The following is a 13,298-nucleotide window of genomic DNA, read 5'->3' on the forward strand; positions in this document are numbered from 1 at the left end:
AGTATTTTATAATTTGGCAAATTCTGGTGTGCTAAGTGACACTAAATGGCTGAGTCATGAAAGGAAGTAGTACAGTCATGCCAGGTGACTGAGCAGAACTCCTTTCCAACCTCTGTACACACATTTTATAATTACGCCTCATTTAATCTCCCCCTCTTTTCAAAGTACCCTTCAGAACTGGTCAGCACGGAAATCAATTTCTAGAATGAGACTTTTATTAACCACAGGGTGGATTCTCATACGTATGGGATCGTTAATATACTGCCCTGCTTGACGCCTAGTAGATTCTTCTTAATTCTATTAATGATCAGATTTTAAAATGTTTTCCTCTTTATATTTCCTCTTTATATTCATAAAGTACTTCAAATCTTGTTTGACTCAACAATGAAGGAAAAGTCAGCAGCAAGTCCTAGGGAATGAGTATAAAGAAAAAGCCATCATTTACCACTGAAAGAAAATATTTGTTAAGTTTAAACCAGAGTAAACAAGAAGCACATGACAATGTATGGTCATAATAAGATTTTATTGAGAAGCAGTACGATAAATCCTTTATAGAACATAGAAATACATACAATTCCAGCCCTTTCCAATAAATGGCAATGTAACATTGGCGTAGGATTCCTGAATATCCCAAACGCTTTGTTTTGTACCTGTAGGAGAGAAGCAGTTCTTCTACAGCTTAACAACACAGAAGTGGGGTGCTCTGACCTATTTAGGGTGGGCAGCACTGGAGACAGAACTCGGCATGAATAAAGGAGGACTACATATGAGTTCAAGTGGCTGAAAGAGTAGATAAATAAATGTTCACTTTCTCATCGTGTATTTCAAACTCAGTCAAGAGAAGGCAAGGCATTATAAAATCAGACACAAATTAACTTGAGGACATAAGAGCAAAGCATATCTCTCAATTAAGTTATACAGGGACGCTGTAATAAAAGATAGAAAATGGCCACTTTTACCTAAAACTCTACCTACCGTGAAGGCTTTTGATGCCAAGTAATTGGAACTGACATCAAAGATGAAAAGGGAGTCAAATGACTCTAAGGATTAAAGACTGACTTCTTGATGGGACCACAGATCAATAGGATTGATGTAAATAATTGATGTGACACTCACAGAAACACACGAGAGGATAAATGAATACTGCCTGACACAGTTTTAAGGTTTTACTACTTAGTTTTTACATAGAGATAAAAGATACTACTGAGTTTTCTGGAAAGCAATTTTCAGAAGTTTTTCATTTTGTTTTGCTTTTTTAACAAGGAGAAAAATATCTGAGGGAAAAATGATATAACAGAAACAGAATCGAAATGATGCCTCTTCCTTTCAAAACTAAGAAAACTAGTATAAAATTTCAGTTTCTTCCATGGTGTTAGGTTATTAGTCTGAGTTTGATACCCTTTGCCTGAGTTTAAAATCCTATCAAACTTTCTGCGCTCGTAAACATAAATGAAACAAACAATGGCACAAGTATAAAATCTTGCCTGTTTAATAACTGGTAACTTAATCATGTCAATATTGATAAATTTGCTAATGGATGACAGTAGCTAAACTGCAACCCAAATACACATAAGAATCTCATTCAAAACGTTCTACTCCCTGCCTCGATGTCTTCCTGGAGTTAAACTAATTAAGATGCTTGGTGAAGCACTGTGATCATGTCCTCTGGTTAGTAGAGAGAGTTTTTTGTTCTTTTTCCCTTGGTTAGTACATACAGTAGTTAAAAGGGCAGGTAGAGTATAGTAAGACATTTAACTAAACCATACGGGCTCTATTCTTTCAAGTTGGACACCCAGCCAAAGGCAAATCAGCTTTACGGTGAATGCTGACCCCTTTGATCTGAAATGCTCATGCTCACGAGAAAGGCAGAGCTGGCACACAGCTTACCAGCAGCACTTCAAAATCTGAGAAGCACAAGGTTGTCCTGACTAACACAAGTCACAGAATAAGCTAATCCTGGGAACTGAGCCAGTGGACTGTGTCTTAGATCCCACTGTCATTAGCCTTTAAAGTCAGGCAGTTTCCAACAGTATTAGCTATTTTGGTGCTACATGGAAAATAATAGGGGATTTCTACTCACAGGAATCAACATACACTCAGTGGGAATTTGGTTCAAAGTTCCAGTTAAAAACGGCATATTTTTGTGACTGAGAGAGCTGTGAAATAGGCACGTTTAAAATTCTTAGACCCTGTTTTTTAAAGTGGCGAAATGTTTCAAAATCAGTGGATATACATAGAAAAGATGAAACAAGCCTGGGAAAATCAGCAATGGAAGGAGGAGGAATGGGAGCTGATAAGTCAAAACACTGGTATGGAATTTAAAGCACCAGGAATTCTTCACCTACCATATAAATAACCAATCCTGAGGGCTCAGAAATTGATGAGTGTTAAAGCCTAGAGTATGCAAAGAGACAAAAGCTATTTGTTCTAAGAACGATCACTGGGTAATACTGTCTCAATAAACAGCATTTCTATCAAAAGCTTAGCGATTCTGCCATACAGCATCCCCTCCTCCCTCTTTAAACAAGTAGAATGCTCTACTATTTAGTGAAAAGACCAACATCTGGATAGATAGGAAGGAAAATATCTTATGGCTTGTACCAAGCAGGCAACACTTTACAAAGCATAGTCTTTGCAAGATAAGTAGAACACAAGTTAAAGTTCAGAAGGTCAGTCAGAAAGGGTGGACTCAAATCCTGGGTCATAATATATTCACACATAGAAATCTCATTTCCTGATCTTACTAATTCCAAAGAAGGAACACATTTATATTAAGTAATTCCAAAACATATTAGCTTATCTGGAAAAAAAAAACTTTTTGTTAGTTTATCTTGAAATAACCATCGAATCATAATTTTCATGTAACGACCATCCCATTTTAGAATTTTTTGATAAAGGCGTTGGATTATAGAGCCTGAATGCTCTCCTAAAAGGGGCAAATTTGAAAGTATGTTTAGGTAAAGATTGTGAATTTGACAAATGGTGCTTAGGTCCATAGCCCAGTTGACAACTTTTCCAAATTTTGTCCCCTTTCATAATCAACCACTTAGAGAAAAGCAAAGTCATAAAACTGTTATTAAAATACTAAAGAGAAGAGGTGGAGGGCAATATCAAACAAGAAGCATGTCTTTATCTACATTTAGTTTCTTTTAAATATTTTTAGAACAGTAACAGATGATTATATTCATAAGCTTAAGTAAGAATACAATTGCCCCTAAGTTCTGAAATATATACAAATATGCCCTCAAAATACTATACATATCACCTTCCCTTCCCTTTAGAAGAAACTGAAGTTACTTAAGATTTCCTTGGATATTTTAAAATAAAAGTAAATAACAAAAAGGAACTGAACTAAAGACATATTCTGAAAAAACAGTCAACTAAATTACATACAGAGCTTGACTCTACTGTTGCTTTAGCCAAGGTTTGATAACAGAGGTTCATGCAGTGAGGCGCAGAGGGGGAGCTTTCCTTTTACAGTTCAAATGCAGGGAACCTGGCTTTTGTGGGCACTAGGAGGTCAGCCAAGAAATATATTGTTCCAGCCATTCCTGAAGGAAAAGAAAGAGTCAAAAGTTATTACACCAAAAGATGATATTTTTTATAGAGTGGCTTCATTTTGTACCATAAACAACATGACGATATAATTTATATGATTTGAATGAAGTAGGTGTCTGTTTTTATATGTTGCAGCTCATTAGAGGGGATCACTAGTAAGGTGCCCAGCCTCTTTATGCAGGTAGAAGACAGGAGGGAGAGTGGAGCCAGACTGGTTTAAGGCACGGCCCTACCATCTACCATATGTGAGCTCCGTCATCATGGCCTGACTTCCCTGTTTGAGCCTCAGAGATCTCATCTCTGACATGAGGATAATAATACATATTTCTGATGAGATTATTTATGATGACATCTACAAAATGCCTAGCATGTGCCTGGCTCCATAAACAGCAGTCGTCATAATTACTACTATTGGATCCACAGTGGTCTGGGTGCTAATGGATTTTTAATACTGAGTTATCATATTAGGAAATAAAGAAGTAGTTTAAGAAATAACTATAAAATTAACTTGTTAAAATGCAACATATTACTAAGGAGAGAAGTGGATGCTGATATTATAAGTCAAATAAGTAATGTGTGGAAAATACCTTCAAAGAGGGAGAAGGGGGTGTCTGGTGTCCGGCATCCGTGTTCTCCATAATCTAAGCACCATTCAGCAAACTAAAAACGAGACCAAGTTATATTATTGAAATGACTTCTTCTAGAGACTCCTAAAAGTTGACAGAGGTTGTCTCTAAGATTTACTCTGAAAAGTCAAAAACTATTCTCAAGGCAGGGAAAGGGTTTAACCCAGAGAAATGGATGGTCTAAAAAGAAACTACAAAGCATGGGAGGAATTTAATGAGCTTCTGAGTCACGTCTCCAGGGCTATCAAAGAAGAAAGGAACAAAACTACCTTACAGCTCCCAGCAACACAACACCCCCCGCCAATGCTGTTGAGTAGAATTATATCCTTTAAAAAAAACAAAAACAAACACCTAATTCAATTGAATGGTTTTTCTTAAACTGTGTTTGTTCTATAGACTTATGGTTTAAAAAAATAAATGAATTAAATCAGATTAACCAGAGCCATTTCTATAACCTCCTGGGCAAAGGTGTGCTCTGTTTGGTGGTCCTGAATCCTACCTTACAGGCCCTGTACAGGTACTTCGCATCCTGCGTGAGGCTGTACAGCGACAGGAAGGCGTAGGCATTCCCTGCAGTGCCGTGGCACAGCCCATACCCCTTCTTCAGCAAGCCGTACTGCCAGATCACGTCTGCACACTGATAGGCATCATTGAGATACCGTTCTTCTTTGAACACCTGCAGAGTCAAGGGACAGAGTTTATTATAAGGGATATAAAAGACACTTCTATTGACCTTCCTTCCTGATAGGAGAGAAAAGGAGATGGGAAAAGGGAGGAAGAGAAAGGGAGGTGGCTTAGTAAGAAAGGGTAAAGAATTTAGAGACACAGAGATATGTTATATTGGTGGGGAAAAATTACAATAATTCATTACCATTTTTTTTTTGTTTCTAAATACATAACTGGACATGATCTTGTCCATACGATCTAAGTTTTATATGCATGTGTGTTTGTGTTGTTGCTGTTTTTTAGTTGCTAAGTCTTTTCAGACTCTATGTGACCCCATGGACTGCAGCCCACCAGGATCCTCTGTCCATGGGATTTCCCACATAAGAATGCTGGAGTGGGTTGCCATTTCCTTTTCCAGGGGATCTTCCCAACCCAGGGATCAAACCCATGTCTTCTGCATTGGCAGGTGGATTCTTTATCATGGAGCCATGGTGTTTGTATAAATGAATGTTACTAGTGAAGTAGCCTTATTTACTTGCAACTTGCTATTATCCTTAGTCACTCTGCAAAGGATAAACACTATTTTCTCTGTAACAATGATGCTCTTCACTATTAGAAAGTTTCTTTATACCCTGGAGAAGAAACTGTTTATAAAATTGATTATAAAACACTATACTTCGTCAGAAAAATAGAGATACATCTTTACAATCTTTGTGACCTCCTAACTCGTGATTAAAGATGTGAAAAATATATGTGTGTGTGTTTGTGTGTGTATTTTTTTCCCATGCCATGTAGCTTGTGGGATCTTAGTTTCCCAACCAGGGACTGAACCCATATCCTCTGCAATAGGACACAGTCCCAACCACTGGACTGCCAGGGAATTCCTGAGAAATATTTTCTGAGTAGATATTTTTAATATCTCATCACAGTATAAAAGTAGAGCAAGACTGTTTAAAAATTTTTTTGTATTATATTTGACTTTCTGAAGGCAAAATCTGAGGGCTTATTCAGACCATAAGATGCCAGAAACTATTTAGAGTCTATAAAACTGTAATTTGTAGAACACGTACCAATGAACATCAATATCTTGGTGTACTTCCATTTTTTCCCCCCCTCAAATGAAAACCTTTGCTTCTTTGATTATGGCTCTGTCATAAAATACTTTTTTAGAAGTGATACTTGCATTTTAAAAATTATGGTGAAATATATGTATGAAAGTTACCATTTTATAAAGTGGACAATTCAATGGCATTAATTACATCCCCTGTGTTGTTTCAAGATGGTTTAAGAATAGGATGGGCAGACCACTTTCTCCCCCACAAATTCATCAAAAGATCATTTGAATGCTGAGCAACTTCCACAAAACAACTTCTGAACACTGGCGGAGGACAACAGGCACCCAGAAAGGCAGCCCATTCTCTTCGAAAGGAGGTAGGACAAAATATAAAAGACAAAAGGAGAGACAAAAGAGCTAGGGATGGAGACCTGTCTTGGGGAGGGAGTCGTGAGGGAGAAGTTTCCATACAGTAGGAAATGCTCTCACAGGCGGGTCTGTGGGGAGTTTTGGAATCTCAGAAAGCAACATAACAGGGAGAAAAGAAAAAAACAAACAAATCACAGAAAACATGCCTAACTGCAACTGCGGAAAAGAACTATCCCATGAAAGGCTCCAAGTGAAAGTGAAAGTGAAGTCGCTCAGTTGTGTCCGACTGTTTGCGACCTCATGGACTGCAGCCCACCAGGCTCCTCCGTCCATGGGATTCTCCAGGCCAGAATACTGGAGTGGGTTGCCATTTCCCTCTCCAGGGGATCTTCCCGACCCAGGGTCAAACCCAGGTCTCCCACATTGCAGGCAGATGCTTTAACATCTGAGCCACCAGGGAAGCCCAACCTAACCCCTAATGCACAGTCTGGCCTGCTCACAGAACAAAGGATTGAGGGAATACCAAAGTACAGCTAGCCCCCTGCACACTGGCCCCTTCCTGCCCAGAGGCAGAGAGGCAGGCTTGAGCCAGAGGCAAGGGCCTGCTGCAACCTCAGCCACAGAGATGGCATCTTCCACCAAACTGTGAGCAGGCTCCCAGCTGCTAACCAAATCTTCCTGAGATTCTGGATGGTTGACACCTGCCAGGAGGGTCACAGCCTGAGATCAGGTCTACAGAGGAGACATACAGCACATCTGAGATGGTGTTCTTATGGCACACCTGGGAAACCAAGAGGCTGGGACCAGGGAGGTGATTAAGACGCATGGCCCACCTTGGACAGCGCACTCACCGAGAACCTGGTCATCTGAGCTGCCCAGATCTGGGAAAGGGCACAAAACGCATGCCCAACCCACAGAGACTGAGCCAGAACTGTGTCTGAGTGTCTCCTGAGGAGGTATGGGTCAGCAGCGGCCTGCTGCAGGGACAGGGGCTCTGGGTGCAGCAGACCTGGATATGGCAGAACTCTAGGAGGAGGCTGCCAGTAACCCCACCCATAGAACTACCAGAACTTACACAGGATTGGGGAAAGAGATTCTTGAAGGGCACAAATAAAATCTTGTGCACACCAGGACCCAGGAGAAAGGAGCAGTGACCCCGTAAGAAACTGACCCAGACATGCCCATGAGTGTCCAGGAGTCTCTGGCAGAGGCGGGGGTCGGTGGTGGCCTGTGGCAAGGTTGGGGGCACTGAGTGCAGCAGTGACTGCATCGGACCTTTTGAAGGAGATCACCATTATCTTCAAAAGCTCCACCATAGTTTGGTTTCAGGTCAAGCAACAGAGAGGGAACACAGCCCAGCCCACCAACAAAAACTGGATTAAAGATTTATTGAACATGGCCCCACACATCAGGACAAGACCCAGTTTCCCCCACAGCCAGTCTCTCCCATCAGGAAGCTTTCATAAGCCTCTTATCCTTATCCATCAGAGGACAGACAGAATGAAAACCACAGTCACAGTAAACTAACCAATCTGATCACACGGACCACAGCCTGGTCTAGCTCAATGAAACTATGAGCCAGCCTGTAGGGCCACCCAAGATGGACGGGTCATGGTGGAGAGTTCTGACAAAGTGTGGTCCACTGAAGAAGGGAATGCAAACCACTTCAGTATTCTTGCCTTGAGAACCCCATGAACAGTATGAAAAGGCAAAAAGATAGGACAGTGATAGATGAACTCCCCAGGGCGGTAGATGCCCGATATGCTACTGGAGAAGAATGGAGAAATAACTCCAGAAACAATGAAGAAATGGAGCCAAAACAAACACAACACCCAGTTGTGGATGTGAAGGGTGATGGAAGCAAGGTCCGATGCTGTAAAGAGCAATATTGCATAGGAACGTTGAATGTTAGGTCTATGAATCAAGGCAAATTGGAAGTGGTCAAACAGGAGATGGCAAGAGTGAACATCGACATTTTAGGAATCAATGAACTAAAATGAACTGGAATGGGTGATTAACTCAGATGACCATTATATCTACTACAGCGGGCAAGAATCCCTTAGAAGAAATGGAGTAGCCATCACAGTCAACAAAAAGAGTCCAGAATGCAGTACTTGCTTGTAATCTCAAAAACGAGAGAATGATCTCTGTTCGTTTCCAAGGCAAACCATGCAATATAACGGTAATCCAAGTCTACGCCCTGACCAATAATGCTGAAGAAGCTGAAGTTGAATGGTTCTATGAATACCTATTAGACCTTCTAGAACTAACACCAAAAAAAATGTCCTCTTCATTATAGGGTCTGGAATGCAAAAATTGGAAGTCAAGAACTACCTAGAATAACAGGCAAATTTGGCTGTGGAATACAAATAAACAGGTCAAAGGCTAACAGAGTTTTGGCAAGGGAATGCACTGGTCATAGCAAACACCCTTTCCAACAATACAAGAGAAGACTCTACACATGGACATCACCAGATGGTCCACACTGAAATCAGATTGATTATATTCTTTGTAGCCAAAGATGGAGAAGCTGTATACAGTCAGCAAAAACAAGACTGGGAGCTGACTGTGGCTCAGATCATGAACACCTATTTGTCAAATTCAGACTGAAATTGAACAAAGTAGGGAAAACCACTAGACCATTCAGGTATGACCTAAATCAAATCCCTTACGATTATACAGTGAAAGTGACAAATAGATTCAAGGGATTAGAACTGACAGACAGAGTGCCTGAAGAACTATGGACAGAGGTTTGTGACATTGTACTGGAGGCAGTGATCAAGACCATCCCCAAGAAAAAGAAATGCAAAAAGGCAAAATGGCTGTCTGAGGAGGCATTACAAATAGCTGAGAAAAGAAGAGAAGCTAAAGGCAAAGGAGAAAAGGAAAGATATACCCATTTGAATGCAGAGTTCCAAAGCAAATAGCAAGGAGAGATAAGAAAGAATTCCTCAGTGATCAATGGAAAGAAACAGAGGAAAACAATAGAATGGGAAAGACTAGAGATCTCTTCAAGAAAATTAGAGATACCAAGGGAACATTTCATGCAAAGTTGAGCACAATAAAGGACAGAAATGGTACAGACCTAACAGAAGCAGAAGATATTAACAATAGGTGGCAAGAATACACAGAAGAACTATACAAAAAAGATCTTCATGACCCAGAAACCATGATGGTGTGATCACTCACCTAGAGCCAGACATCCTGGAATGCGAAGTCAAGTGGGCCTTAGGAAGCATCACTATGAACAAAGCTAGTGGAAATGATAGCGTTCCAGCTGAGCGATTTCAAATCCTAAAAGATGATGCTGTGAAAGTGCTGCACTCAGTATGCCAGCAAATTTTGCATATTGAGTCTTCCAATCCCAAAGAAAGGCAATGCCGAAGAATGTTCAAACTACCGCACAAATACACTCATCTCACACACTAGCAAAGTAATGCTCAAAATTCTCCAAGCCAGGCTTCAACAGTATGTGAACAGTGAACTTCCAGATGTTCATGCTGGTATTAGAAAAGGCATAGGAACCAGAGATTAAATTGCCAACATCTGTTGGATCATCAAAAAAGCAAGAGAGTTCCAAAAAAACATCTACTTTTGCTTTACTGACTATGCCAAAGTCTTTGACTGTGTGGATCACAACAAGCTGGAAAATTCTTAAAGAGATGGGAATACTAGACCACCTGACCTGCTTCCTGAGAAATCTGTATGCAAGTCAAGAAGCAACAGTTAGAACTGGACATGGAGCAACAGACTGGGAACAACAGACTGGTTCCAAATAGGGAAAGGAGTACGTCAAGGCTGTATACTGTTACTCTGCTTATTTAACTTCTATGCAGAGTACATCATGTGAAATGCTGGGCTGGATGAATTCCAAGCTGGAATCAAGATTGCTGGGAGAAACATCAATAACCTCAGATATGCAGATGACACCACCCTTATGGCAGAAAGTGAAGAACTAAAGAGCGTCTTGATTAAAGTCAAAGAGGAGAGTGAAAAAGTTGGCTTAAAACTCAACATTCAGAAAACTAAGATCATGGCATCTTAGTTCACGAAGTGATGGTCCCATCACTTCATGGCAAATAGACGGGGAAGCAATGGAAACACTGAGAGACTTTATTTTTGGGGGCTCCAAAATCACTGCAGGTGATGACTGCAGCCAAGAAATTAAAAGATGCCTGCCCCTTGGAAGAAAAGTTATGACCAACCTAGACAGCATATTAGAAAGCAGAGACATTACTTTGCCAACAAAGGTTCGTCTAGTCAAGGCTATGGTTTTTCCAGTAGTCATGTATGGATGTGAGAGTTGGACTGTGAAGAAGGCTGAGAGCCGAAGAATTGATGCTTTTGAACTGTGGTGTTGGAGAAGACTCTTGAGAGTCCCTTGGACTGCAAGGAGATCCAACCAGTCCATCCTAAAGGAAATCAGTCCTGAATATTCACTGGAAGGACTGATGCTGAAGCAGAAACTCCAATACTTTGGCCCCCTGATGTCAAGAACCAACTCACTGGAAAAGACCCTGATGCTGGGAAAGATTGAAGGCAGGAGGAGAAGGGGACGACAGAGGATGAGATGGTTGGATGGCATCACTGACACGATGGACATGAGTTTGAGTAGGCTCCAGGAGTTGGTTATGGACAAGGAAAACTGGCGTGCTGTAATCCATGGGTTTGCAGTCAGACATGACTAACCGACTGAACTGAACTGATGTTGTATTAATACAACCATCACCATTATCTATTTGTAAAACCTTTTCAACATCCCAAACAGAAACTCTGTACCCATGAAGTAATCGTTCTCAGCCTCCTAGCCTTTGGTAACTTTTATGCTACTCTCTCACTATGAATATGTCTATTTTATATATCTCACATTAACCATCATAGCACGTAAGTGGAGTCATACTGGATCTGCCCTTTTGTTTCTGGCGTATTTCACTTGGCATCATGTTTTCAACGTTCATGTATGTTGCAGTATGGATCAGAAGTTAATTCTTTTTTAGGGATAAATCATATTCTGTTGCATGTAGACACCGTATTTTGCGCAACCATTTATCTGCTGATGGACACTTGGATTGTTTCCACTTTTTGGCTACTGTGAACAATGCTGCTAGGGAATGCTGGTGTACAGATATCTGTTTGAAACCTCATTTTCACTTCTTTTGGGTATATACCAAGGAGTGGAATTGCTTGAGCATATGTTTAATCCTGTGTTTAATTTTTTGATGAACTTTCAAACTGCTTTTTATAGTAGCTGTACCATTTTATATTGCCACCAGCAATGTCCAGGGAGAATCCTTTCTATTTTTAATTGAGCTCCTGGGATATTTATCTTGTCTTTGCCACTAATACTATAGATCTTAGTTACTCTACCCATCAAGTGAAGTGGTTCCTTGTTCTGTGAAATAATGTGTGCTATGGTATAAAAGGGTACTGTGAGAATAAATTATAACTCATATAGCCAAATGAGTTTAGGTCCAACAAATGGTTTGTCTATGTATCCTTGAAGAATTATACAGAAAACTAATTAAGGTGATAGAATCTTATATTCTGTTTTCTAACGTATTTCTAAAAATGAGAAAATTCATATTACCTTATAGGCCTGAATGAGCATGTAGATTACCCCGGGAGCACCGTGGCACCAGTGGACCAGCAGATCACGACTGTCGTCCACACAAGGAGGGTAATTGCCTGAAGGGAATTTCAGTTGGCAGACATAGTCTACACTGGGCTTGACCAAATTATGTAGCTTCGCATGGCTCACTTGAAGGCTGGGCTAGAAACAAAAATGAGAATTATTAGTTTTGCTGAAACAAACAGTCCTTTTTAACGCTCCAAGTCAAAGAGTTAGTCACTCAGTCCTGTCAGGGATGGGTTTAAAAAGAGAGGAAAAGATGACCAAAATGAATTGGAAGTCATTAAATGGTTTTGGATTCCAGCCAATTTTTTCACCTACTGGCACAAACCAAAATTAGGCTATCAGTTTATATCTGCAACCTTATATACATATTATTTTCAATATTTATTTTTATCTAGATACATATAAAAATGTCCAAAGCCAATGCTTAAGAATGTGAGCTAAGAGAAGTTTCCTAAGGTCTTAGTACCTTAAGCACACTTTAAGGACCACAAAGAGATGCATTAGATAAATCAGGTACAACTTTCATCTAAAGTAGTAGCAGTGATAGTTGAGTTGCTAAATCGTGTCCAACTCTTCGAGACCCCATGGACTGTAGCCCATCAGGCCCCTCTGTCCATGGGATTTCCCAGGCAAGAATACTGGAGTGGGTTGTCATTTCCTTCTGCAGGGAATATTCCCGACCCAGGTCCTGAACCTGGGTCTCCTGCATTATAGGCAGATTCTTCACTGACTGAGCCACCAGTGAAGCCCATTTAGAGTAATGGTGGGTGATATTTCCAACAGAAGATGCTAACAAGTTGGGAGACCTAGGATCTAAATCCCCAATTGGTATGACTCTAGATTAAGTCTTTCTGCAAAAGATTTGGAACTGATACTTATGAAGGCTTATTTAGATACAATAATGAACAGAATTACAGGATTTGGTGCCATATGGCATATGAGCCTCTACTTTTGATATAATTTTTAGTTTTGGTCCTGGTCCTAATTCAGTGTACCTCATACTCCTTTTAAACAACAAATGCAGTGCTGTCTTTGCCAGGCGGGGCTGGGCATTTGGGGTGGGAGGGAGGCAGCGCTGTGAAGTCAGGCAGGAGGCAGTGGCGGCAGGGAATGAGACGACGCCAACCATAAGGCTTCCGTGGACACTGAACACGCACTAAGTTCTGCAGACACACTCAGGTTCCACTTTATGCAAGAACAGTGTTCAAGCGCAGCTTAAAATGTGAAAGCTGAATGGCTGGATTCTCCTCAAACTTGCAGAAGTTCTCAATATGGCCTAAAAACTACATTTCATGTTGATACTTATGCACCTATCAGAATGGACTTTGAGGATTAAAAATTAAATCATTTCAAATAGATAATAATGTACAAATGGAAAATGCAATACTTG

At 40.4% G+C, this 13,298-nt stretch overlaps 1 protein-coding gene across 4 annotated transcripts in view; it reads right to left on the bottom strand.

Moving 5' to 3' along the window:
• Nucleotides 1–504: 504 nt before the first annotated feature.
• LANCL1 (LanC like 1) overlaps nt 505–13,298 on the bottom strand; it is a 49,459-nt gene continuing 36,665 nt past the window's right edge. For all 4 annotated transcript variants that reach the window (XM_006050010.4, XM_006050008.4, XM_044937760.2 and 1 more), the window contains exons 7-10: nt 11,861–12,043; nt 4,684–4,860; nt 4,146–4,218; nt 505–3,551 (exon numbers count right to left, since the gene is read on the bottom strand). In XM_006050010.4, the coding sequence (XP_006050072.1) occupies nt 3,475–3,551; nt 4,146–4,218; nt 4,684–4,860; nt 11,861–12,043 (510 nt within the window). In that variant the 3' untranslated portion in view covers nt 505–3,474. The remainder of the gene's footprint in view (nt 3,552–4,145; nt 4,219–4,683; nt 4,861–11,860; nt 12,044–13,298) is intronic.

Source organism: Bubalus bubalis, chromosome 2 (assembly GCF_019923935.1).
Source record: "Bubalus bubalis isolate 160015118507 breed Murrah chromosome 2, NDDB_SH_1, whole genome shotgun sequence".
In the NCBI taxonomy this organism is placed as follows: Eukaryota; Metazoa; Chordata; class Mammalia; order Artiodactyla; family Bovidae; genus Bubalus; species Bubalus bubalis.